Below are 24144 nucleotides of genomic sequence, written 5' to 3' on the forward strand. Positions count from 1 at the left end.
TTTGTTATATTTTCTCACCCCTATCCAGTGGCACAGGGATAGATGAGTACCTGGCATCCAGCAAGGGTCAACTGACCATACAAACTTAGAACAGAGTGGCTGGAAAGCTGCCTCATGGAAAAGGACCTGGCGTGCTGGTACAGCAGCTGAACACGAGCCAGGGAGTGCCCAGTGGCCAAGAAGGCCAATGGCATCCTGGCCTGGATCAGCAATGGTGTGGCAGCAGGGCCAGGGCAGGGATTGTCCCCTGTACTGGGCACTGGTGAGGCCACAGCTCCAGTGCTGTGTCCAGGGCTGGGCCCTCACTGCAGGAAAGACACTGAGGAGCTGGAGAGAGTGCAGAGAAGGGCAGTGGGGCTGGGGCAGGGTCTGGAGCACAAGTCCTGTGAGGAGCAGCTGAGGGAGCTGGGGGTGTTTATCCTGGAGAAAAGGAGGCTCAGGGGAGCCTCTGCACTCCTCTATCACTCTCTACACCTGTCTGAAATGAGGCTGTGGCAGTGGGGGGTCAGTCTCCTCTCTCAGGTAACAAGAGATAAGGCATGAGGAAGTGGCCTTGAATAGTACCAGGGGAGGTTTAAATTGGATATTAGGAAAAATTTCTTCACTGAAGTGTGGTCAGGCATTGGACCAGGCTGCTCAGGAAAATGGTGGAATAAGTGTCCCTGGTAGTGTTCAAAACTGTGTGGATGTAGCCCTTGGGGATGTGATTTACTGATGGACTTGGCAGTGCTGGGTTAACCATCAGTCTTGAGGATCTTAAGAGTCTTTTCCAACCTAAATGATTCTGTGATCCTATGATTCTCAGTTATCCAACACTGGATTCATCAGTCAGCTCACTCAAGTAAGATGACAAGCAGTAATGCACAGTTCAGTGATGAGATGTACTAATATCAAAAATGTCTTTGACTTTTCAGTTTGGAGACAATGCTGAAGCAGGTGTGATAACCCCTAGTGAAATAAGGGGAGCAGTAGACATTGTCAGTGACATAAAATCCAGCAAAGGGGTTTCTACAGATTTCTTCCTAAAGAAATTCTAATTAACATTATTTTCCAAAATACTTTGTGTGAAATATGATGTTTTACACAGTGAACTGTTGGTGGGCATATTTAATACTGTACTGCCGTAAAAACAGTATGCTACAGTATTGCAAGTAGTGTGCATGCCTATTAAGCAATGAGGAGAGGAAAAGGGGATAGATGTCTAGATAAGGGGAAAAAGAAAATGAGAACAATATGCATTTGTAAGGGAGAGCTTATAGAAAATAATTTGCACTTTCACTGGGCAAAAGTAGTATCTGAATAGCCAGATCTGGCTGGAAAATGGGAATTGGCTCTTGGGAAAAGGATTTTTAATATTTTCTTTGTATCTGGAACAAATCCAAACTTTTAAAATTCATAAATATAAAATTTAAGTGACAGTGAACAGCCATTTCCCCATGCTTTCCAATATGGAAATGTTTAAAAATGTTTTTAATTGTGATATAGGAAGATGAAATGCAAGTTCTTCCTTTGCATGTGTCAGCATTGAGCTTCAACATGCATTTCCCACAATACTGCTGATTCCTTTCACAGGGAATAACTAGGATTCCTGGAAACAGAATCTAAGCATGCAGTCTGATTTAGCACTTCCTCAGTCTTGTTAGCCTTTCATGATCTGCAGGACAACAGGTCCAATTTTCATTTTATAGATAATGAGGTCAGAGCAAAATATCCTCTTTTACCTCCTTTAATGTTTAACATGCTTTGTCCTTGTCCCCTTCCTTCTGCTCTCACCACCTTAGTCTGGATTATAATTTCAAGAATGTAGAATTGTCAAAATCAGAACACCACAGGTATTAAGATGAGCAAAAAATTGCAATCAGCATCCTGCTGTTTCTTCCCACTCTCCAGATGAAAACTCTGTGAATTTTCTATAGCAGGTTTTCTATAAAACCTGTAGTGCAACAGTTTTCTGTTGTTTTTAAATTTTTTTTTTTTTTTTAATTTTTTTTTTTTTTTTTTTTTTTTTTTTTTTTTTTTTTTTTTGCTTCTGAATTAGCCACAGTGGTATACAAAGAGTTACAAAACAAAAGAAGTTTCTTATACCTCCAATATTTGCAAAAATACCCACCCAAATTTTCTTAAAATTCAGCAGTCTGAAATCGCTCTGGATAGAGAAGTTCCTCTTTCTGATGAATTCTTCTTCTTCTTAATTTTACTGCTTGAAGTACCATTTTCCTTCTGCTGTCTTCAGAAAATTTGGCAGTCTACCAAAATAACTGTACACTCAAACTTTCTAAAACTCAAGGTTTCCTGCATCAACAAGGTAACAGCAGCAGATTTTGTGGGCAAATCTGGAAGCCAATGTGTGAGTTGTCACAGCAGGTACAGCATGGTAACTCATCATCTGACCAAGGTATAGCAGACAGGTTTAATCAGAGCTATGATGATTTAACACTTCCTGAGCAGTGCTCACACCTAGCTCCCAGCTCCAGACAGTGGCCACAGCAGAGACAAGAGCTGTCTCCAACAAAGGTATATCACCTCTGCATGGCAGAGATATTAATTAGCAAGATGGGAATACAGGAAAATCAAAAAAACTTCAGCTTTATGCCTGGGCAGGTGACTTTTTTTTCTTGCTCTCTGTAGAGATCTGTAATGATGCAGCATTTAAGTGTTTAATCTTATTTTTTTTATTTGGAACCTGTTTGGCTGGCAGGCACAGTCAAGGTTCACTGAAGAATGGCACCGGCTAAAACAATTTTACAGCAAAAAGCAGCAGAGGGTAAAGACAGAAGAACATTACAGACACTGATGAGAGGAAGACCACTTAATCTACAACAATGAAGTGATCATGAATTCATGTAATGTGCTCAAGACAAATTTCTCTTGAGTGTTTTTCTCAAGTTAGTACTGTAAAAGGCTGTGGTCAAAATCCTTTAATTTTTCCATTAGTTTTATTGTTGCCATTTTGTATAGCCTATTTATTATTTTCTTAACAATTAAAATTTAACTCTCACTTTTTTTCATCAATTTTAGTCTTCTTGCCCCCAAAAAATTAAGAATGTGTAATAAATCTTTACACTAAAGAACAGCAAGAAATGTACTTAGTTCCTTTCAAAAAGGAAAGAATACATATACCTTTCTTTGTAAATCCAGTATTAATTTGTTTATTGACAGTATCAAGGATGACATTACAGAAGTTAATGTATCATGTAATTATTACTTCTATTGTGACAGCAAACAAAGATAAGCAATTGCCTACAGGCATAAGAAACACAGAATCTCTGAATCAAAAGGATTAAAGTACAGTATTTAAAATAATATGGTTTAATATCAGTATTCCCTCTAATGTACCACATCATGAAAATGTACTTGCAAAGTTGCAAAATTTTATGTCTGGGGTATTAGTTGATGAAAAATATGAAGCAGTGATAGCAAAATAAATAAAATGTGGTGAAATCTGTAAGTGCAACTGGAAATGCATTTTCAGTTGCCAGCGTCTGAAATATCTATTAAATATATTTAGCACTACACAGCCACCACAGTATAAGTTACTACTCTTGGAAGCTGCTTGCATTAGGACAAAAAATGAGTCTTTTTCACAGTTCAAGAAATCAACTATTTCATGCCAGGAAATGTTAGTCCAAAAAACTTCCTGTTTCCACCTCCTTCTTTACATTCTAATAGATGTCAGACAGACTTACTCACAACATTTTTACAACAGATGTCCTAGGTGTAGTTTTGGATTAAAAAATGTTGCCTTAGGGACTTTTGCTTCAGAAAACATTATTACTATTGTCAGACATTTCAAGTAAGTTTGTCTTGTCCCCAAGTTTAGAATCAAAACAGGCTTATTTATGAAACAATGTACAAAGAACCTTTTTTAAAAGAATGCCACTCCATAAACCTGATGTAACAATAAGAGTCTTGTTTAAGCTTTGGCAACATGCTATTGACATCCTGGTAGACTGATACAATGCCAAAAAAACCCTTCAAGTGGCAAGACATACTAATGCAGATTATAATAGTCTTTCCATGTCACAATTAATAACAGTTTTAAAAAAAGCCCAAACCTAAACCAAACCAAAAAACCCAACCACAGTATTTAGAAAGAGTATCTTCATTACTATTCCATCTGCTGTCAAGACTTGAAGAAAGTCAAAGCTATCCTAATTCCAGACCAGGCATTTAAAATCAGTATGCTGAAAAATTAAACTGGCTTTAAGAAGCATCAGTTTGTTCTTCGCAGCTGAAGGGGGAAAAAAAGGGTGCTTAAAAATATTTATTTTGTCAGATTGTTTTGTCGATAATGAAACAGGAAATCTAATTAGATTTTTTGCTTTGCCATCTATGATTTTCCTTTTCCTTCTCCTTCTCCTAATCATTTTAAGAAAACAAAACAAAACAAAAAAATCCCAAACCAAACCCAATCACAGAATCCTCTAAACACCCTCAAGGATGAATCTCAGTTATGAAGTCTTGAAGGATTCAAAGAAGTCTCTTGCTATGCTTTCAATTATTTGCATGCTAGTGGAAATCAATATCCACCACTTATTATCTTTAAGTATCTATAGCATTGTAATTATTTTCTATAAAAAACAACTCTAATTACCAGCAAACACTCAAAATGCTGAGTTCTGTATTATAACAGAATTTTAGTTTTCAGTGAAAATGGCTTTCCAGAAACTTTAAATAAAAGATGTTGTCATCAAATTTTAAAATGGTGGCATTTAATATTTTAACATCATAAAAAGAGTATGAAAAATAAATGGCTCCTGAACTGTGGAATTACTTCAAGTATACACAGGTGTAGTGTACCTTGATTAGTAAAAATAAGTGTGAAATTTAAAGGAGATGAGCATTTCTTTAGATAAAATACCAGAAAATTTCAAACAAAAAAAATTAAATCAGTGATTGAAATATTGAAATTATTTCCATTTGCTAATTTAAATTATATTAAACTTTAAATATTTAAATATTTTTTTAAATCTCTCCAACAAAATTAGGGGTGTAAGTCTCTTCTGTGTTTGAAGAACTTTTATCTCAAGTTATCAAGACCTTCTGCCTTATATTCTGAGTGTGTTTTGGATTGAGACCTAAGGCCTTTTCACAGCTGTCTGTTCAGACTGTCCTCACAGAATGAACTCTACAAAGACTGAAAAAATCTCCCATCTATCCTGAAAAATGCATCAGTTACTGAGTATGATGCGTAAATTAAATGACACGGAGTGGCCCATGCTGCTGAGGACCCTGCGGTGGGCTGTCTTTGCATACAATTTGGCTCTGAATTCCTTCTGGATGCTACGTGATACTGTTAAGACAGTGAGATAATAATTATTTTTTATACATTTAATTGGAAGTGTTTGAAATAATAAATGATAACACACGATGTATTGCAGCCCACCACAATGTTTCTTTTACACTGTGTCTCTCGGGTTTTTGCATGAAGGCTTTTAGTGGTATTTGGGGATAAAAATTTCTAGGGTAACAGTGGAAGACTGTGTAGGTCAAAGGAAAACAAACTTGATGCATTCTGGCCTATATAACTTGCTGGAACTCATCTTCAGGATGAACTACTTCAGGACCTTAACCTGATTTTGTCTTAGAGTGAAGTAGCTGGAGTGGTCTGGAAGAGAGCCATGGAGAGACTGGCTCCAGATCCTGGCAGCTCATGGGCTGTCTTTGTGCAGTGTGAACACAGCCCATGCTGAGGCTGGCAGTGTCACAAGTGACAACACTGTTGGTAGCTAAGGAAGTTCAGTCTTCCTCCTGTCAAAAGATCTGAGTGTGGAGCTAGACAGACTCACAGTTTGAATCTTTGTGTCTGAAGTTGTTTGATGACCACAACCAGAAGATTGTCCAGTTCTTGATACATAAAAAAGTGCAGTCCACAGTTGTTTCAAAGAATGATTTGGAAGTATGGAGAATATTTTCATGCCATCTACAGGACTATTACAGGACAGGATTTATCAAAGGCCTAAATAGGAACAGTTTTATTTTTAAAGCTAGTAAGGTATTCCTACCTGAATATTTTTTATTGGTAAAGCCTTATGACAGAGATTCATCTTGTTCTTGAGAATTTTTGGTTGTTGTTGGTGGTGGTGTTGTTGAAAGGAATTTAATTTATTACCCAAATCGAAATACACTGCAGTTTACCCGCACCAAAGCTTCGAGCAAACACTGTTGGATAAAACCACACCACATCCTATAAAGGACATTATTGGATCATTTGAAAAATAATTATTGGATATTAAGTGTGGAAAGACTACCTGAGAAAACACAGCATTAAAATACTTAATATTTATATGCTTTCTAACCTGGCAGGTTATGACAATCCTCCGTCTCTGTACAAAGTTAGGAAGATACATAAAGATATTTTAAAATGGATCACTCAAAAAGCCCCACAAAACAAAAAGAACCCCCTTCAAAAATAAAAGAAAAAACAAGCAAGGAACTGAAAAGTTTAAACTACATTTTACTGGGATAACAGAAAAAATTCATGGGCTAGACTTTGTTGACATTTTTTTCTTTCTAAAAACTGCTGCCTATAGTGATCTCTCCCAGGTTTATAATGTAAGAATCGAAATACTTTATATATCCAACAGACAATTCCAGGGGACAATAATAATAACAATAAGAAAATATTTTTTTTATGTTTCCAACTCCTCCACTCTGCTTTGTAGCATTTTTTTCTTTTTAGTTTTTGTACCAAATACAAGATCTCTTTCCTAGGAAAGATTGGACAAGATGATCTTCTGAAGTTCATTCCAGCCCGGTCTGTTTTATGCCTCCATGACTCTAAATGGCATTGCAATGATTTTGTAGCTCACCAGTACCTGAAAGACAATTATTAATTCAGATATATGGGTTTGCAGAAATGCTGACAGTCTGACCTTCAGCTCAGTATAAACGTTGATCAGTGAAGCATTGCTTGTTTCTCTACATCGAAAACAAACTAACCAAACAAACCACACACACACAAAACCTAGACAAAACAAACAAAAACCAACAGCAAACCAGAGCTGACTGATCTTCCTAAGAATTTATTTACTTTTCTTCAAAAGGAAGACAGCCAATTTATATTTTCCATTTTTACAGATGTGCCACAAGCTGCAGCATATCTTTACAGTACCTTCTCAATTGCATTGCTCAATTGTGCCAGAATCTTTTCCATATCATGGTTAAGGGCTTCTACTTTTGGAAATCTATGTATTTATAATTTCTTATGAACATTGGCTGTTTCAGATCATTGCTTTTCTGGAATAAATGTGTTGTTATTATTTAGGAGCTTTCTTTTCAATATGCTTGTGAATGCATATTGAATGCTAATTGGCTTACCAGACAGTCCAGGCATAGTTTTGAACATGGTTGTGCTCTAGTATTTTCAGCTATTTCAGCCTATCTATGTGTGTGCTTATAAATTGCCTAGAGACCTGAAAGTTACACAACTCTTAATGAATGTATAACTTTAGAAAATGCTTAATCTGTGTCCTCCAGGTCTTGCCATGAGATTTCTACAGGAATGTTATTGACTTGTGAAATAGTTATAATATGAACACTTGTAAAACTCAAAAAAGAATCTATTTTCTAGATTTTTTTTGGAAGGAAAAATATAGAGATTTAGGGCTGGAGGGAAGAGGGAGTGTTCTTATATGACAAGTTAATAATTTTGTCCCCCAAATCTGTAATTATATTTTCTTTGCATTTGTGCTGGAATTAAGTTGAATTGTGTGGAAAAATAAAGCTTTTTATGAACAATGGAAAAATTACAGAAGCTATGTAAAATGTACCCATAATAAAAAAATGAATGCATGCCTATCTAAAATGCACATGAGGAGAAATATATCCTTAAGCTTTCCTTAAGAACATGCCTCATATTTTACAAGATTTGTTTACATCTTTAGACTTTTGAAAAACCTTATGCATTTATATATTATATAATGAATATTTGCATGATGATAATTTTAGGTGTGACTGAATATATCTGGCTTCAATATTGCTACCAACTTCATATCATGAGTGTTTAAGACATACTGCATCTTATGGCAGCTGTCTTTTTATTGCTGTAAAACAGAGGGCCTGTCTAAATACTTCATCTGGGTCAATGTAATAGGATTTCATAACCAATGTTTAAAACATCTCAATAAATTTAGAGCACATGAAGAAGCTTGTTTCCGAAAACTTCCTTGTCCAAACCCAAAGACATTTTATCAAATGATTCTGAAATTCAATCAAATTATTCTGAAATTTTATCAAATAATTTGAAGTGCGTGGTATTAACTGCCTTGGTAATAAAAACCACTACCTGTCTTTGTATATTTGGACCTTTGTATATGCATGTGAGATCCCAGTTCCATGACTACTTTCTGAAAATAAAGAATTGCTCTTCTATACAGTTCTTCAACTCTGATAAGAAATGTATTAAGAGCTAATGGTTTAAAAATATTTTCAATAATTTTTTTCACCTGAAAATCTTGCTGATTGTATATTAAGTCTCTAATTAGTCAAATGCAATTTAAGTACTGATTCCTGACATGTTCAGATGTTTGTCCGTTTTCTCATAGTACATATAGAATCTTTAAAAAATTCATAAAGGGTGATGAAACGATCTTCCAGGAAGCTTGTCACTGTTTAAAAATAGCACACTGTACTGGTTAATTGCAATTGGCCATCAAACTCATATAAGTATCACAAAGGAATTTATTATTGAACAATATTACATGCACTGTTGGTGTATTAATTAGATTAATTATATTTGGCAGTCACAGATAGCCTTATATCTTTAAAACACGTTATGCAGAATAATTAATCTTCACAAAATGATGTGAGAGATCTAAATGAGACTAGAAATGTGCTGCCTGGGAGCGATTTCTTTGTCTAGGATAGAGCAGGTATTGTACAATATGAAAATAAAAAAAAATTATATTGAAACTTTCTGTCATCCTCTTTCACAGCATTTATGCATAATTTTTTATAAAAGCCTTAATCTTGATTTCTTATACGGTATAATAACATATATACACATATTTCCTTATGTGTAGAAGATATCTATGTAGTGCTGAAATATTAGCACAGAGAAATGTAAAAAGGCCAAATGAAAAGCACTGTAAATTAAGGATTCAGGATATATTCATAAGCCTATGAAACATAGAATAGAATGTATAAGAATATTTCAACCAGTGGACGCATTATGAAATGATGTTTCATCATTTCAATTTCTGCCTTTTACCTTGTAATAAATTTACATAAAATTATTTGAAACATGCTTCTGTGTCAATGTAAGTTGCAATTGTGGCTGCAAGTAAAAATTTTAAACATCCTGAATTAATTGTAGATAACCTACATGCCAAGATTTAATGTCACTTGATTTACCATCAGAAATTCCGTTTGGGTCTATCACAGTGCACCAGCTCTCAGTTTAGAAATCTTTTTCTTCAATTAAACGTAACTTTGCTTCTTGACATCTGGGAAAAATGCTATATGTTTATGCTACAATGACTACATGATTACTTATTTTAAACTGTTATTGCTACAACAGTAATTGTAAAATGAGTTTGAAAATTTCCTGCAAACTTTATTGCTTGTGAATCTAAAGATGTTTTCAGGTTTTCAGACTTTTTCAAATTTTTGTTCCATATAAGAAATAATATAAAACTAAGTTCAGTTGTGAGCTTTCTGAAGAATAAGCAGAAAGAGGTACCTACTGCTCAAGTAATGGAAGTGGAAGTTTCATGTCCATTTCTGTATTGCTTTCTAAGGATTAGACTGAGAAGAGGAGCAGGTGGTCTTGAGTTTAGTTAATATTCCCTTCCATACAGATGTCACAGTTTCTGTGCAGATGAAATCTACAACAGCTTCCTCATTCTTGAAGTAGCAGCTGGCAATTTTGTGTTGGGTGTGATCTCTGTGCTAATTTAATATGGCATGTTCCAATGAAAAAAAATCAAATCTGGGTTTCAGTATTACCAGCATAGTCAATTAGCCTGATTTTTCAACAGCTGAGCTTTCCAAATTCCTATTCATTCGGTGGAGCTGCTGTATGTCCAGCCCTTTAGAGGACAATTTCAAATGTTCAGTCTTAATTGAGGTAATTCTGTTATTCTCCTAGTTTTGAAAAATATTAATTTGGCCTTTGCCTTTTCTTTTGTGAAATCAAAAATTCTATTCATTTTTTTAGAAAGAAAGTATTGAACTACGGCCTTTCAAGTGATCAAACAACAGCCAGAAGAGAAAACCCCTCTTAATTTTTCAAGTAGTCTGAGTTTTACTTTTAGAGTTTAAACATGGATTTAAATGAGTGTTTACAACCATTTTTGCCAAATATTTTGCAACGCAACCTTGCTTGAGAAAATTGAAAATTTTCTGATATTATAAGTAGTAAACTTGTGGTCATAATAACAGCGATCTATAAAATAATACAAAAGATCTATTTGACTCCTATCAAGTGCAAGACATTAAATTCATGCATTCTTTTCTCCACAGAATATTTTCTAGATAGTGATAGTCTTCTGGATGAACTGGTGGTGAAGTATATTAATAAAATGAAGAAAATAGTAAAGCAACAATTTTCTATTTATTTCAGTATTGGAACAAGCTTAAAGTTAGTACCTGACAAAACATTGTGAGAAGATATAAAATACTCAGATGCTGGTATCAGGCTTCAGATGTAATGACAGGTTTATTTAGTTGGCAACCTAAGACAGTGTTTCTTGGAGAAGTCATTCAGTAACTTCTCAGTTTTAGCTTAGTATATGCAATAAAAAGCATATCGTGCTTCTGTCTTATATGTTGTGTTCTAAAGATCACTTCCACAAGGAGTTATCACACAATAAATACCTTTGGCATTGACTAGTGTTTCATTATTATAGCATGCAAATTGCAAGGGTAATAAGAAATTATATGTATAACTTCACTATCATTTTGTAGGGAGCAGTGAGATGATGCTGTCCCCAGTTACCTACATTAACTGGGGGAGAATATTTGAGAATGTAAACATATCCAGCTTTAAGGATAATGTAATCTACTCAGACAAATAAGTGTCTGGCCTTTGTTACTAATAACAGATGTTCTGTTTCTTCATACACACAAAATTTCAAGCTATAGAGAGAAAAAATCAGAGCCTTCTCCAAACACTCCAGAAAATGCATGTTATGAGCATACTTTCTCAGGAAAAAAATATTTGGTTTTCATTCAAATTGGTATTTTTATTCCATTTAATTACCAAAAATTATCTACCTAGTTTTGAAAATAGGGAACATCAGCAAAACAGGCTTTGAAAGTATGCTCTCTTTCTTTATTTTAGTGAACTTATCCAATATTCAACTTTATTGGAGAATGTCATGTGAAGACACGCATTAGAGCTTTTAATATTGATTTTAGAGGAATTATGGCTACTTATCAGGCTACTGGGAAATAATACTATTCTAGTAACTTTTAATTAAAAGTAGGCCTGGAAAATGTATATTTAGGGGAATATAACTTTAAAATATATCGGTTTTCTTGACTAATCTTTTCTTCTAATCTTTTAGATTTTGTCTACATTTATACTTGACATTTATATATAAAAGACATTGTTTTTATATCTGTATTTTTGAATAAATAGCAAAAGCAGTGTGATTACTATGGCCCAAACATAGCATGACAAGTAAGTGTTCATAGTTCAAGCAGTGCTACCCTGGCTTTCCATAATGTTAAAAAGTTTCCATGGTTCTCAGGGGTTATGTTGGCAAAGTACTGTAAAACCAATCTATGTCATGAGAGCTTTCCAAATTTCCCAAGTGTTAATAGCCAGTACCAGAGGGCATGACTTTACAGACCTAATCTTCGGACTGGACTTTTTGATGTCTGCCTTTGTACCAGTGATATGTTCTTTTTTTCAGTCATCAAATGAAAAAAAAAAATCAAATATCAAATAGGTGTCTTATGTTTGCAGTAATAATTTAATTCTCAACTTCCCTTGACTAGATCTAAAATTTAGGATATAAATATAGGATATAGTCCAGTGCCTTGCCATTGGTCTCCAGGGATAATGGGGAACTAGGCCTAGATTCAACTGATCCTGCAAAGACTTCAAAGATATGTCTGACTTAAAGTGTATGGATCCTATAGCATTTCACCATCTCATCTGACTAAAATAATTTGCAAAATGGAGGGATTTCTCTGAAGAATATTTCAGTAGACTGACACGAGACAGGAGTCAGTAATTTGAGCTGTCACCTAAAGTTGTTGTCTATCTGAGAGATACTCAATTTAGGAGTCTGTTCTTCAAACACTCTGGAAGCATATAGGAAAAAGAAGGTGCATTTTTATGTTTTGCTTCCTAAAAGCAGCAGTTTCTAAGCATTATACTTTTATCAGGCTGCGGGATATTGTGAGGGAAGACTTCCTTTTCTCCCAAATATATTTGAGGAAATAATTGGTGAGGTTTTAGAACTTCTCAGTTTGTTCACAATTGCACAGTTAGTGGTTAACACCATGGATGGTATTGGGGTATTCAGCAGTTTTAGCGATGTAAATGCAATAGGAATTGGACTTCAAACTTTAGAAAGGCTGCTCTAATCTCATGCAAATTTGTACTTCAGTCTACAAATCAGAGAGGTTTGCTACTTAGATTGTCACATGTTTGCTCTTTATTGTACTCCTTTAAATAATAAACTAAAAAGAAACTAAGAATGGCTTTGTATACAGGGAATATTGGCCCATTTTCATCTTACAAATCTCATTAAGTACTTTATAATCAGCTTATTATTCTGCTTCTGTTAAGAATGTTTTAGTCCACTTCTCTATGTAATGAATAATAATTTCCCTCTGTTTTCTGCTTATTTTAGGATGACAAACTTTTGAGATAAAGATCTTGTATTTTTCTATGTTCCTTAGTAACCCTAAGCATCTGTGGTTCTATATAGCTATAAAATACTATTCTACGATTAAATACTTGTCCATAGCTACATCACAGAGAATTTCTTAATATCATAAAAAAGTCCTGGTTTTTTTCCTATTATATTTAGCTGGGAAACAGAACTCCTATCTGAATTAGCTTTTCTTTGGGCACTCAGCAGCTTAAATGATGTGTTAATTCTTAAACAGCTTTTACGTAAGAAGTTCACTCTGGCTCCAATGTCTTTTCAAGTGTGAGTTTTATTTCTCATACTCTAATTCAAGTTATAAATTTCTGTATCTTTGTCAGAATACAAGTTGCCACTTAATACTAGAAATTGCCAGAAATAGAATACACAATCACAAATTTACCTTTTGGCCACATCTGACAAAAAGGAAAAAAATGTACTTGTGTACAAAAGGCAACTTACACGATAATTCCTGTCTAAAGAATTATTTATCAGTACCTGTGTGTAAACGTGGGTGGACAGCATTACATATTTGTACATGGAGGATGATCTTCAGACCCCTGGAGGCTGTTGAACTGGTTCTAGAGACATATGGGAACAGCAGTTAGACAGTAAAAAAGTGTCAGCTTGCAGAAGTTAGGTCTTTGGGATTTGTATATCCACTGGTAGGGGCAGGAGATTACAGTTTGATGAATTGAAGCTAATACTGAACATAAAAAGGAAGAGGTTCCATATAGATAAAAAAGTGTGTTGAGTAAATATTTCCTGGAAATCAGTACCAGGAATTATGATATTATGAGAAACTTAAGAACTTCTCATGTTTGTGTTGCATAGAAAAGTCTGTAAAAAATGGTAAGGGCTGAATAGTCTGACAAGATAAATCCAATCAATTTATTTGTCAATATTCAATGAATGAACAGAAAGCAGAAGGTGCATAGTGTTAATATAGAAAATTATTTTAAGCATCAAGACAGGCATGATAGATAATAAGAACAAAGGTATTTACATATAAATTACTACAGTTTATCTGGAAACAAATCTCATGCAATAATACTCTTAAGTTAAGGGAACTGGATGACCTTTGTTCAAGAACTTTGAAAGAACTGGTACAGGAAATCTCACTTTTGTAGGGATCGCTAATAAGATTTTAAAATCAGGAACAGAATAATATTAAACATGTTACTTGTATTTTAAGATATCAGCAGTGACCTAGACAGGTACACAGCCTTTTTCATTTAAGAAAGAAAAAGAAAAAAGTTTTGAAGAATTTTGAAGGGTTATTAGTCTTCAAGACAAATATAAAATGGATAAAATTGTTATGTATTTACTAAATTAATTTGCTCTCTGCAACCTTGTTTTGCAGACAAAATTGTAGATGGACTCATAGAGGTGATCTTTGCTATAATGTTACTTGAGAAATTGGTATTTAAAATAGAAAACACGAGTATAAGGAAGGAATTTTAAGGCAGATTAGGAGGTAGTAGCAGAAGAAAAAAAGGACTGTAAGAAGGTAATATTATTTCCTTGGTAAAATGCTACTAGAGTTCAAATATTTCACTTAGTACTTTTGTTCAGGGAGTGCACTAGTGACATTTTCATATGACTCAGTGTTAGGAAACTACCACTACAGAGAGGAATCAGATTACAGGATCTTGCAGTAGTTCAGTAGGAGGGAATGTAAAGCTTACATGTTTGATGTCCTGACATTTTTTGAAACTATGAAAGAAAATAGAAAGTCTATTGATGACAATGAGCATAGGCTGACCACAACTGAAAGCAAGTTCAGTGACTCACTACTTATATTACTTTCATAATTGCTAACTTTTTTATGACATGATCTCAATGTTGAAATGGTTTGATTTTGCAAGGCCTGAAGGTTTTGACATAATACATTTATTACTGACTAAGTTACCAACAGGCAGAAATTATTTGCTTATAAATAAAATTAAAAGCAACAAGACCAAGGCAACTCAAATAAATCAAATAAAAAAGATTTTAATTCATTAGTGTACATTACCTCTCAAATATTCAACTTCATATTCCCGTTTCAGAAAGAAATTTTAGTAAGATGGGTCATTTTTGGTTTTTTTTCCTCAGAAAAGCTATATCAAAGGTTGTAATTTGATAGAAAGCTGGAAGATCTAATTTATTTATTATTAAAATAATAATAAAATAACAAAATTCATTAAGGCATCTGAAGAAGTTTTAGGAATCCTCACACAGAAAATATTAATTTTCATTTCCTAAAAGGAAAAGAATTGAAGTATGTCCATTTCCATCTGAAAAATAACATGAGAAATTTTTGATGATTAAACAGCTCCAGACAAAACAGAATGATTTTAATGGGTCATTAATGATTCTAATGGGTTATCTACAGCTTAGATCTTCAAGAAGCTTTTTTGAGATTATTAAGAAGATTATTCAGATATCTAAACAATATTATAAATTATAAATTGAAATTTAGTTAATTGAACTGTTTATTTGACATCAGAAAATCATACTTGATATAAATATAAGATATATTAGGAGAAATGGGATTTGAGTAAAAAATATCTCAAAACATTGTCCTGTGTTTTACATGTGCCCATTCTACTGCTTTTCCTTCCCAACCCAGAAAAGAAACTACCTAGACAGGAAAGTGACAAAATAAAGTATGTCTAAGTAAGATTCCATGAGAATTGTCAAGAAAAATCCTTTTTCTCTATTTCTTGTAAATCATAATTGAATTGTTCAATTCAGTTAGTTATAATTCCTTTTACAAAATATACTTATGTTCAGAATAATATATCATGCTTGGTAATATAGGAAGAAGCCATCTTCACTAAGCTAATGTGCAACTGAGTAGTGAATGTAATGCAAACATTACCAGATATGGTAAAAAAATATCAAACAAAAAGTATTACCAAGCAAAATTTCATCCTACCTTGTCATTTAAGATACAAGTACTCTGAACAATATTCTATTTGAAATGCAGTTGACCAAAATAATGCACAATCATCTCCATATTATAGAACAGGTCAGGAATATTTGCTGGATGTCTATTTAATCTGACTTCAATTTGCTAACATAACATAAATAAAAAAACTGTCATCATTTTCTCATGGTTTCCATTTTACAGTTGTGAAACATACAATTTGTTTTCTTGAATAACTGCTGCCAAACTGTCTTTAGGAATTTCAGTCATATCTAATATTTTCACTGAGGTAAAATTTTAAAATTTGTGGTTACTGGAAATCTCTTCCTGTTTCACAGCAGACATGCATCTGAACTGGGTGTGTGTTACCTGGCCCATATTCCATAGCAGTAACATGATTCCTTACAGAGAGCTCAAGCTTTGCTTCTGGTCAAAAATAAGAGAGCTAGGACATAGGAGGCAAAATAACTTGATAAATATGAGTCTGAACTGTCACTTATTTTAATATTTTAAGTCTGTTTTCTGTCAGCAAACTAGAATACTTGTTTTTTTTTTTGCTTTTTTTTTAAGGCAAAGAAGATTCATTGGTCAGTCAGTGGCTAAGAAAAATGGTATAAAGGGAAAAGAGAGAACAATAATCTGCACCTCTTATTTATGTTTCTTTTGCATAGATGTAAACTTTCTGTTTATATTTCTGGAATGATCTTTAAGTCTTCTGAACCCCGTCTTCTGCAGTAGTAAGATACAAGATACAAGGTTGAGCAAAACCAGTGGTGCTTAATCTAGGGAGGTGTGTTGCTATGAAGGACATTTATTTTTCGTCAGGTGTCACCAACCAGTGGTATTCAGGACAGAATCTCTTTATCTCTTCAAATGAGATCAAAATTTAGTTTAATCTCCTTGAGATACCCTGGCATTCTTTTCCACACCACTCCTTCTATGCCAGTTTAAATCTATGGAGCCTTAAGGATCTTTTTATATCAGTTATAAGACATAAATGGCACAACAAAAGTATAACAACAACAGATGCTTACTAAATGAGATGAGGAAAAATAACTATTTTTTATACTGCTAAGAAGATTTTACATTTTAAAATGAGATTACCTGAAAAAATCTCCTGCTCTAGTTGAAGGAAAAAGAGAGAGACACAGAACAAGCTAAGAATTTAATAGAAGACACATAAAATATTCATTTTTCAAAGTTTTTGACCTGAAGATTCTTTGGACTTCAAAAAGGGCTGGAACTTGGATGGAGAATGTTCTGCTCAGATTACATTTATAGTTCAGCACATCATTTTCAGAACAAAAATATATTTGATAACTAAGCTCTTTTTGTTCTTAAGGGATAGCCGCAAGCTCTTAGCAACATTACCTAACTCATGATTGTTGTTCAAAACTGAACTATATGTTTTTTGAAGTTTTGTCTTTTAGTAGTCATTTCAATGCATTAATTATGACTCTAAGCTCTCAAGCCCTCGGGGCAAGTTATGTGATGTGGGTTATTTCCCCACTGCATAGTGCTCATTGAGACCTCTCTGAGTACAGGAAACAAGTTTTCTGTCATTTTTCAGTTCAAAGTGTCTGAAATCATGTGAGACTCTGTCAGACCCCAGTGGGGTGAGGTTCCTATAGCATGACACCAAATGCATGTGGCTTGTCTTATGATTCATCATGAAAATATCGGAGGGTGGAAGGTCTTTAGGGATTTAAGAAGACTGTATAGGGAGAATAAACTTCTTTTATCTGGACTGCTTGTAGCAAGAGCTTCTAAGTTGCATAGGTTTTTCTTTCTGAAGATGAACTTTCCTTACTCCAGGTAAGGGAAGGGAGTCCAATAGAGAGCTAATTTACTTGCAGGGCAGATGGCAGAAGAAGAACACAGGACAGAATCCTAAGTTTCTTGTCCTCACATACACTCATATAACACTTGTTTGTGAGTGAAGAAGTCTAAAATGTGTTAAGGAGCTCACTGGGTTTATCTGCTCACTCTGATGAGCATTTTGATGAGATGATCTTGTGCCTTTACTTTCTATGCTAGTATTACTGAAGACAACTTGTTGAGACCTAAAAAGTTGTATGACTAATGATCTATCATTTGGATTATTTCCTTCAACTATGTGCAGTGGGATACATTTCCTACCATTTCATTAACCACACTGATATTTTAATCTATGTGGTCTTCATGGAAAGTTTGTAAATAATGATGCCATCTAAACACTCAAAATACAGAAATTAATCCCAAACGTGGACATTTTTCACATCCATGTGTTATGTTTCCATAACATTGCAGATCCTCATATACGGCATATATTAGGATTTAAGTGAGTGCTAATTTTTCTGTTTTAAATAATCTCTTTACCTTTTTTTTTTTCTTAAAAATTCTATTATTTTTAATTTTTTAATAAGAATTTTTATTTCAGCCATCTTTCCAAAGCTTGAAATTACCATCTACACTGGTCAGTTATGTTAGCGATGTATTTATTGCAGGCACTGGAGTTGATCTCCAGTGTTGTTCTGATTTTTTAAGATTTTCTAAACTTTTTGATGTTTATATTCTTGTAACTAAATTTCTCACACACTTTTTGCAAAACTTATTGTTTTGTGTTCTTTTATGGAAGAAGAGAAATTTGATAGACTGTTGGTTTGTCCAGTGTCATTGGAGAGGTGACACTTTCACCTTCCAATCCACTGTCACTTTTAGAAATCTATAAATGTTAGAGTCAAAAAATAAACTACCCTTTTTACCTCGAGAACAACAATGTGTTTGTGTTGTGTTTTCTCAGATCTGATAGTGAAACTCCAGAAACTTTTATTTTTAGTGGTAGCATATTTCATATTTCAGGCTCCACAACCATTTTTTACTTGGAGGGCATTTTGAAACTTTCTATGGAACTAAAAATTTTGATAAGGTGTTTTTTTTTTTTGTTTTTTTTTTTTTTTTTTTTTTTTTAATACTTATCCAGAATCTACTGGTTTAAGTCACCAGCTCATTTTGCATAGCCTTAAAAAATATGCCATTGGTCATTATTACGATTTAGTAATGACACACATGAAATTTCTCTGAACGCATATTAGGAGATTGTTTTTCAGCATTGCTTTATGAATTATTGTTACCTTTCCAGATACAGGTATTGGCCTTTGTACTACTGTATTTTAAGCAAAATATTTTATCCAATTTTTTTTTTTTTTGCCCCCATTTTATGACGATTGAAAGATGCGGCAAATTAAACTGATCTCTTTGGAAAATTTGGACTCAATCTAGGCATACAAATGTTAGTCCTATATGCCTCTGGTGCAGTTTTCTTGTCAGGATGTGTACATCTGTATGATGTATTTTCGTTGGTTTTGTTGAGTTTTGTATTAAAAGTCTAACACTGGTAGAACAGTCCTTAACTCTCTTAGTACTGTCATAATTTAGAAAGGTATGCAGTGATAGGACATTGGATACAAGGTTCTAAAATAAAAGACAGTTGATTCAGAATAGGTGCAGGAAAGAAATTTCTTAAAATGTAAAATACTGCAACAGATTCCCCAGAGAGCTGGTAGATGACCCACCCCTGGAAAAATTCAAGGTCAGGTTGGACAGGGCTCTAAAAAACCTGATCTAGTTGAAGATGTCCCTGTCATTGCAGGAGGTAAGAACTAAATGACCTTTAAAGATGCCTTCCAACCCAAACCATTCTATGCAGGAAAATGGGCAGAAATGTTACAAGGGAAATTTCCTCTGGTGTCTGCTAGTGCATTTGCATCTATGAGAGGAGCAAAGAAAATATTCTAGAGGATTTCAATTTAACAGCCATAGACCTTAGTCAATTTTTAAGTGAATTTTCTGGTACGGCTAGTAATTGAAAATCTGAGTGGTGTGGGAGGAAGACTGCATGGAAATGGAGATGCAAATAATCCTCTCTTTGGTTTATCTTCTCCAAAACAACAGAATGGAAAGGTGTTTGCAACTCTGCAGTGTTAATAGACTGATTAAAAATAAGGTTAATAGGACATATTCTTTAATCCTCCCTCTTTAGATATTTCACTGGGCAACAAGAACTGAAAGATTCCCAAGACTTAAGAGAGAGAAAGAGGATAGACCCTCACTCTGTAGTTCAATGCAACTATTATTAGAAGTGAGAAATGGTTCCAGATAATCTGGTTCCTACTACAAATATACTTTTTCTGGACTAATTCAGTGGAAAATAGTCAAGAAGTCTTTGTATAATGACTGGAGTCTAGGGCTCCTCCACATCACGGAAGAGTCATAATCACTTGTAGATTCCTGTTTGCATCTATGTTACCTACCCTCCAACTTCTTCATGCCTAGTTGAGATTCTGCTTGAATGAGGAAGACGGACTCACTGTCGTATAGCCTAAATTCTAGTAGTTAGAGCATTCTTCTGGTAAACAAGGAATCAGATGAAAATCTGCTTCCAATTTAGTTTTTTTTTTTTGTTGTTGGTTTTTTTTTTTTTTGTTTTGTTGTTGTTGTTGCTTTTGCTTTGTTGTTGTTCTTTTGGTTTTTTTAGTTTTTTTTAAAATGCAGAGTGGTTGGCAAGTTATTATGGGCTTGAACACGAAGAATTTCACAAGCCAACCTATTTTACTGGGAAAAGTCTCTAGCTTTAATTTATCCCTGCTCTGGAAAGCCCATATATTTTGCACTCCAGTTTGCTGGTGAGTTCTTTAACTGGTTTGTAATACTGTATAGTAACTTTGTATACGCCCACACTCCTTCTGCAACTCTGCTTCTGAATGAAATTAGCTGAGTCAATTGGTGCTATGGTTTGTGCTGAACTTAGCACTAAAGAAAAACAGAGAAATTGTAACACATATGCAGAATAGACTCATTCACAGATTTCAAATGTTATAAGTGACAGGTCAGTGCTGAGAAGCTATTTCTCAAGATAGTACAAGTCATTATGTAAGTCTCGTATTGAAAATGTCAGCGCCTATGAGTGATCGGGCAAGCATGCAGTGAGATAAGTGCAATATGAAATAGTAATGATGGTGCAGATTTGTGTAGCATTTGCTACAGTTAATATTACATAATAAATTCATCTAGCTTAGAGAAAGCACTAGATAACTGGAATAGATAGGATTTTTTTTTTTCATATTCAGATTAATCACACAATGTTGTAGCTTTTAGAGTTTAGCTTATATTCTCTTTAAATGTCTCTGGTAAAAATTCCCAGACTAATTGGAGGTGTGGTATAGGGCTGCTTTTTACATAAAGCATGAACATAACATAGTTATAGCAGCTTACCTGGTCCCTTAAAAGTCATACTAAATATTTATCTTTACGGAATAATTATATATTTTGTTTTGTATCATCTTTGTGAAAAATGCTAACTTTCATTCTCATTATTTCTAATTCTCAGAGTATGCTTTCTGTCATGGCTGTACTTAAATGACAAAAAAAAAAGTCACCCGTATAGAGTAGTAGAACATAAGTTATGCTAGAGCCCCTTTAAATTTTGTAATCTGTTGTACTTTTGTGCTCTGTCTTCAAATAGTTAGTAATATCAGTAATACACAAATATTGAGTAATTTAAAAATGTGTGTGGCGGTGTAGGCTCCCTTTTTATTACTGAATTGAAATAAATGCCATTTCACTGTCAATACACTGTGACATTCAAGTACTTTAATATTTTATTCTTTCTTCAGAGTGGCATCAACTCGACTAGGGCTAATTTCGGGTATTGTAGAATAGGGTTGTGACAAGCATCAGAAATGATCTTAAGGAAATAGGATCTATACAAATGTGACGTGCAATAGCTTATCATGTTACTCCCAAGTTCACCCACACCCTAATCAAATACAAAGTCTTATCACACGTTTTAATGTCATTGAAGTTGCAGCTGGCTTCCATACTGCAGGATTTCCTGTCCAAAAGGGCAATGGGTCGTTAGAAGTTTAAGAAGCCTTAGTACAGTGTAAACCATTTAGAAGAATGGCAAGCAAACAATGTATGCCCTGGGTATCCTGAAGTATAAAAGTCTAGGAGTCTTTTACATCTCAGTACAGATCAACATGGTGAACTCTGCTTCCTGCACGTCTCTTTTCCTGCAGATTTTTGCACTTCCATGCAAAATTTTCAGTGTTTTCTGTCATCCTGGAGGCACGGACCGTCCTAAGGAAGGCTCTTCCGCTAGTGCCCCGTCCTTCCCCTCCATCCCGGGCGGGTGGGAGAGGCAGGGCAGGTTGCGCGGTGCCGGGAGAACCCACCTAGAGGGCCCCCTTGACGCCAGCACAGTCTCTGCCAGGCAGAGCCCTCTCCGCAGCCGAGCCCAGTCTGCTGCAGGACCAGTGCCACGCAGCCCGACACTGTCCGGGGCTGCCGCGGCTGCTGCTGCCGCTGCTGCTGGGCGAGGAGACCAGCAGCCCGAGGGCAGGCTGGAAATTCTGGTCCGGGAAAGGGAAGTGTGAGCCTGTTGACTCTGCATTGCTTCAAAATAGATGCCGTCTCTGTAGCCTGGGCTTAAGAATCTTCCCGAGGATGTTTGCCAGAGCGTAAGAAGTGATAACTACTGTCTGGGAGCTGAATTGGGAAAAAAGGACAGCAGAGAAAGAATGCTTAGGTAACATGGGACTTATAGCTTTGCTTTCGTTTTGCAACATACAAATTGATGCACGTGGGTTTATATACAGTATAATATCAAAACAGAACTAGACTCTGCAGTGAGAGTCAATAGCTTAGTCATTTCACTTAAAGGGAGCAGGCAGCCTTATTACGGGGTTAGACAGCAAAAATTAATTTGATCATGACATGATCATATCCCTTGATGGTATCTAACTGTAGTCCTGTCCTATGTAGTGGAAAAAGCATACTTCCTTCCTTCTTTCTTAGCTGAAAAAAAAGAAACAAAGTCACAGTATCAAATTCAGAAAGAAGTTTGGGATTGTTGTACAAGGCTATTAAACATCCTTCTGTTCCCCAGGCTCGTAAGAAAGGAAAACTGCATTAAATTGATCATTGATGAATATGTGTCTAAGAAAGAAGAAAAAGCAGTATTCATTTCTGAACATGGCAAAGCAGTCTGAAGTTACACATCTCTCCCTAAACACTGATTTGGCACAGATGGCAAGAAACTATCTTTTAACTAACCTTTTCCAACTGTCCAAAATGCTGCATATGAAGATGCTTTAATTCACAGTCAAAGCACTTGGATTTTTATCAAGGCAAACTGTTGGCATTGTCAGAACAGTTTCTGTATACTGATTAGTTTAATGTTTTTTTTAAAATAGCAAGTGATGCATAAATGGATGGACGTGTACCTAGAAAACCCTGTGAGAAGTCTTTCACTGGATCCTGGGAATTTTTATTTTTGTGGATTACAGTAATTGCAATAATCCCTGCTGTTGACTGCTCATGCAGTTGTTCTGGCATGCATCTATGAATACCATAACAGATAAATCAGTCTGACAAGGAAAACACTAATGTTGGAAGACCTGTGAACATGATGCATGTGAATAATTTCCCCTTTAGGAGGCATTCATGGATATGGTGAGTAATCAATACACATTATAGACTGTTAAACTCAAAATGCTTGTTTGCAAAATACTGTGACAACTACCAGATGCTGTGTTTTTACATAAATAAATGTCAAGTGAGGACTAACAGAGCTACGAGAAAAATGAAAATCAGACAGAGAGAGTAGTGATGAAGTAATATGAGTTTAGCACTTCTTCATATTTGCAAAATAGGCAAGTCATAGAAATGGTATTTTTATGGTCATGTTTTCTTACATAAGTATTTTGAGCAAGGTGATGTATTTTCTTCCTGTCTCAAAGGAACAGTTCTTCACATTTCTTTCTTAGCCTGATTTAAAGAACATAATGAAGGCATATTTTTCTTCTATGGTTCGTTTGTCCTAGAACTTATTTATTTATATACTTTCAAGTGACCTGAAAAAAATGCTCATTCATATGGCAATTCAGTAATCATTTATTAAAGATATGCGTAAATGCTGCAGAATGTTTTTGTATGGGAGGTTCTCAAATGTGGCCGTCTGAAAGACAATCATATAGCATTAAAATCCCTTTATCATCATTAAAACATCTGTTTCCTCTTTGAATCACAGGCATGTATAGTTCTTCCTGACTGAAAAATCTTTCTACTTGCCTTGCAATACAGTGCAGTCAACTTGCTTATAAATTCTACCAGTGGTTGTTGCGTCATGTCTTCCTCCTGATGCTGGAATTAGTGTCTTGGTTAGTGCTTAATGAAGATTGTTAGCTAAGGCAAAAATACTTCCCCATAAAACTTTTGCCCTTCGGGTAAATACTAAGTCTTTCAGAACACTGGCAGCAAACCCATTTTGGAAGCTAAGAAGCAAACCAGCCCAAGAGAGGCAGGCCGGCAGAGGGGCGGCCGCGGTGCCGCGCCTGGCGGAGCGCGGGCCGGGCCGGGCCG

General features: G+C 34.9%; 1 protein-coding gene across 4 annotated transcripts in view; it reads left to right on the plus strand.

The window, feature by feature from the left end:
• The window catches only part of PDE4D (phosphodiesterase 4D), a 306758-nt gene that overhangs the window by 39460 nt on the left and 243154 nt on the right, over window positions 1–24144 (plus strand). For 2 of the 4 annotated variants that reach the window (XM_041470898.1, XM_041470896.1), the window contains exons 1-2: window positions 22050–22309; window positions 22977–23235. The exons of 1 other annotated variant lie outside the window; for it this stretch is intronic. Coding sequence is in view for 2 of the 3 variants with exons in the window: in XM_041470896.1 (XP_041326830.1) it covers window positions 23189–23235 (47 nt within the window). In the remaining variant the exon portion in view is untranslated. Of the gene's footprint in view, window positions 1–22049; window positions 22310–22976; window positions 23236–24144 lie in introns of those variants that run through there. One more of the 4 variants, XM_041470897.1, reaches the window with a different exon arrangement.

Source organism: Pyrgilauda ruficollis, unplaced genomic scaffold (genome assembly GCF_017590135.1).
Source record: "Pyrgilauda ruficollis isolate IOZ18807 unplaced genomic scaffold, ASM1759013v1 scaffold25, whole genome shotgun sequence".
NCBI lineage: Eukaryota > Metazoa > Chordata > Aves > Passeriformes > Passeridae > Pyrgilauda > Pyrgilauda ruficollis.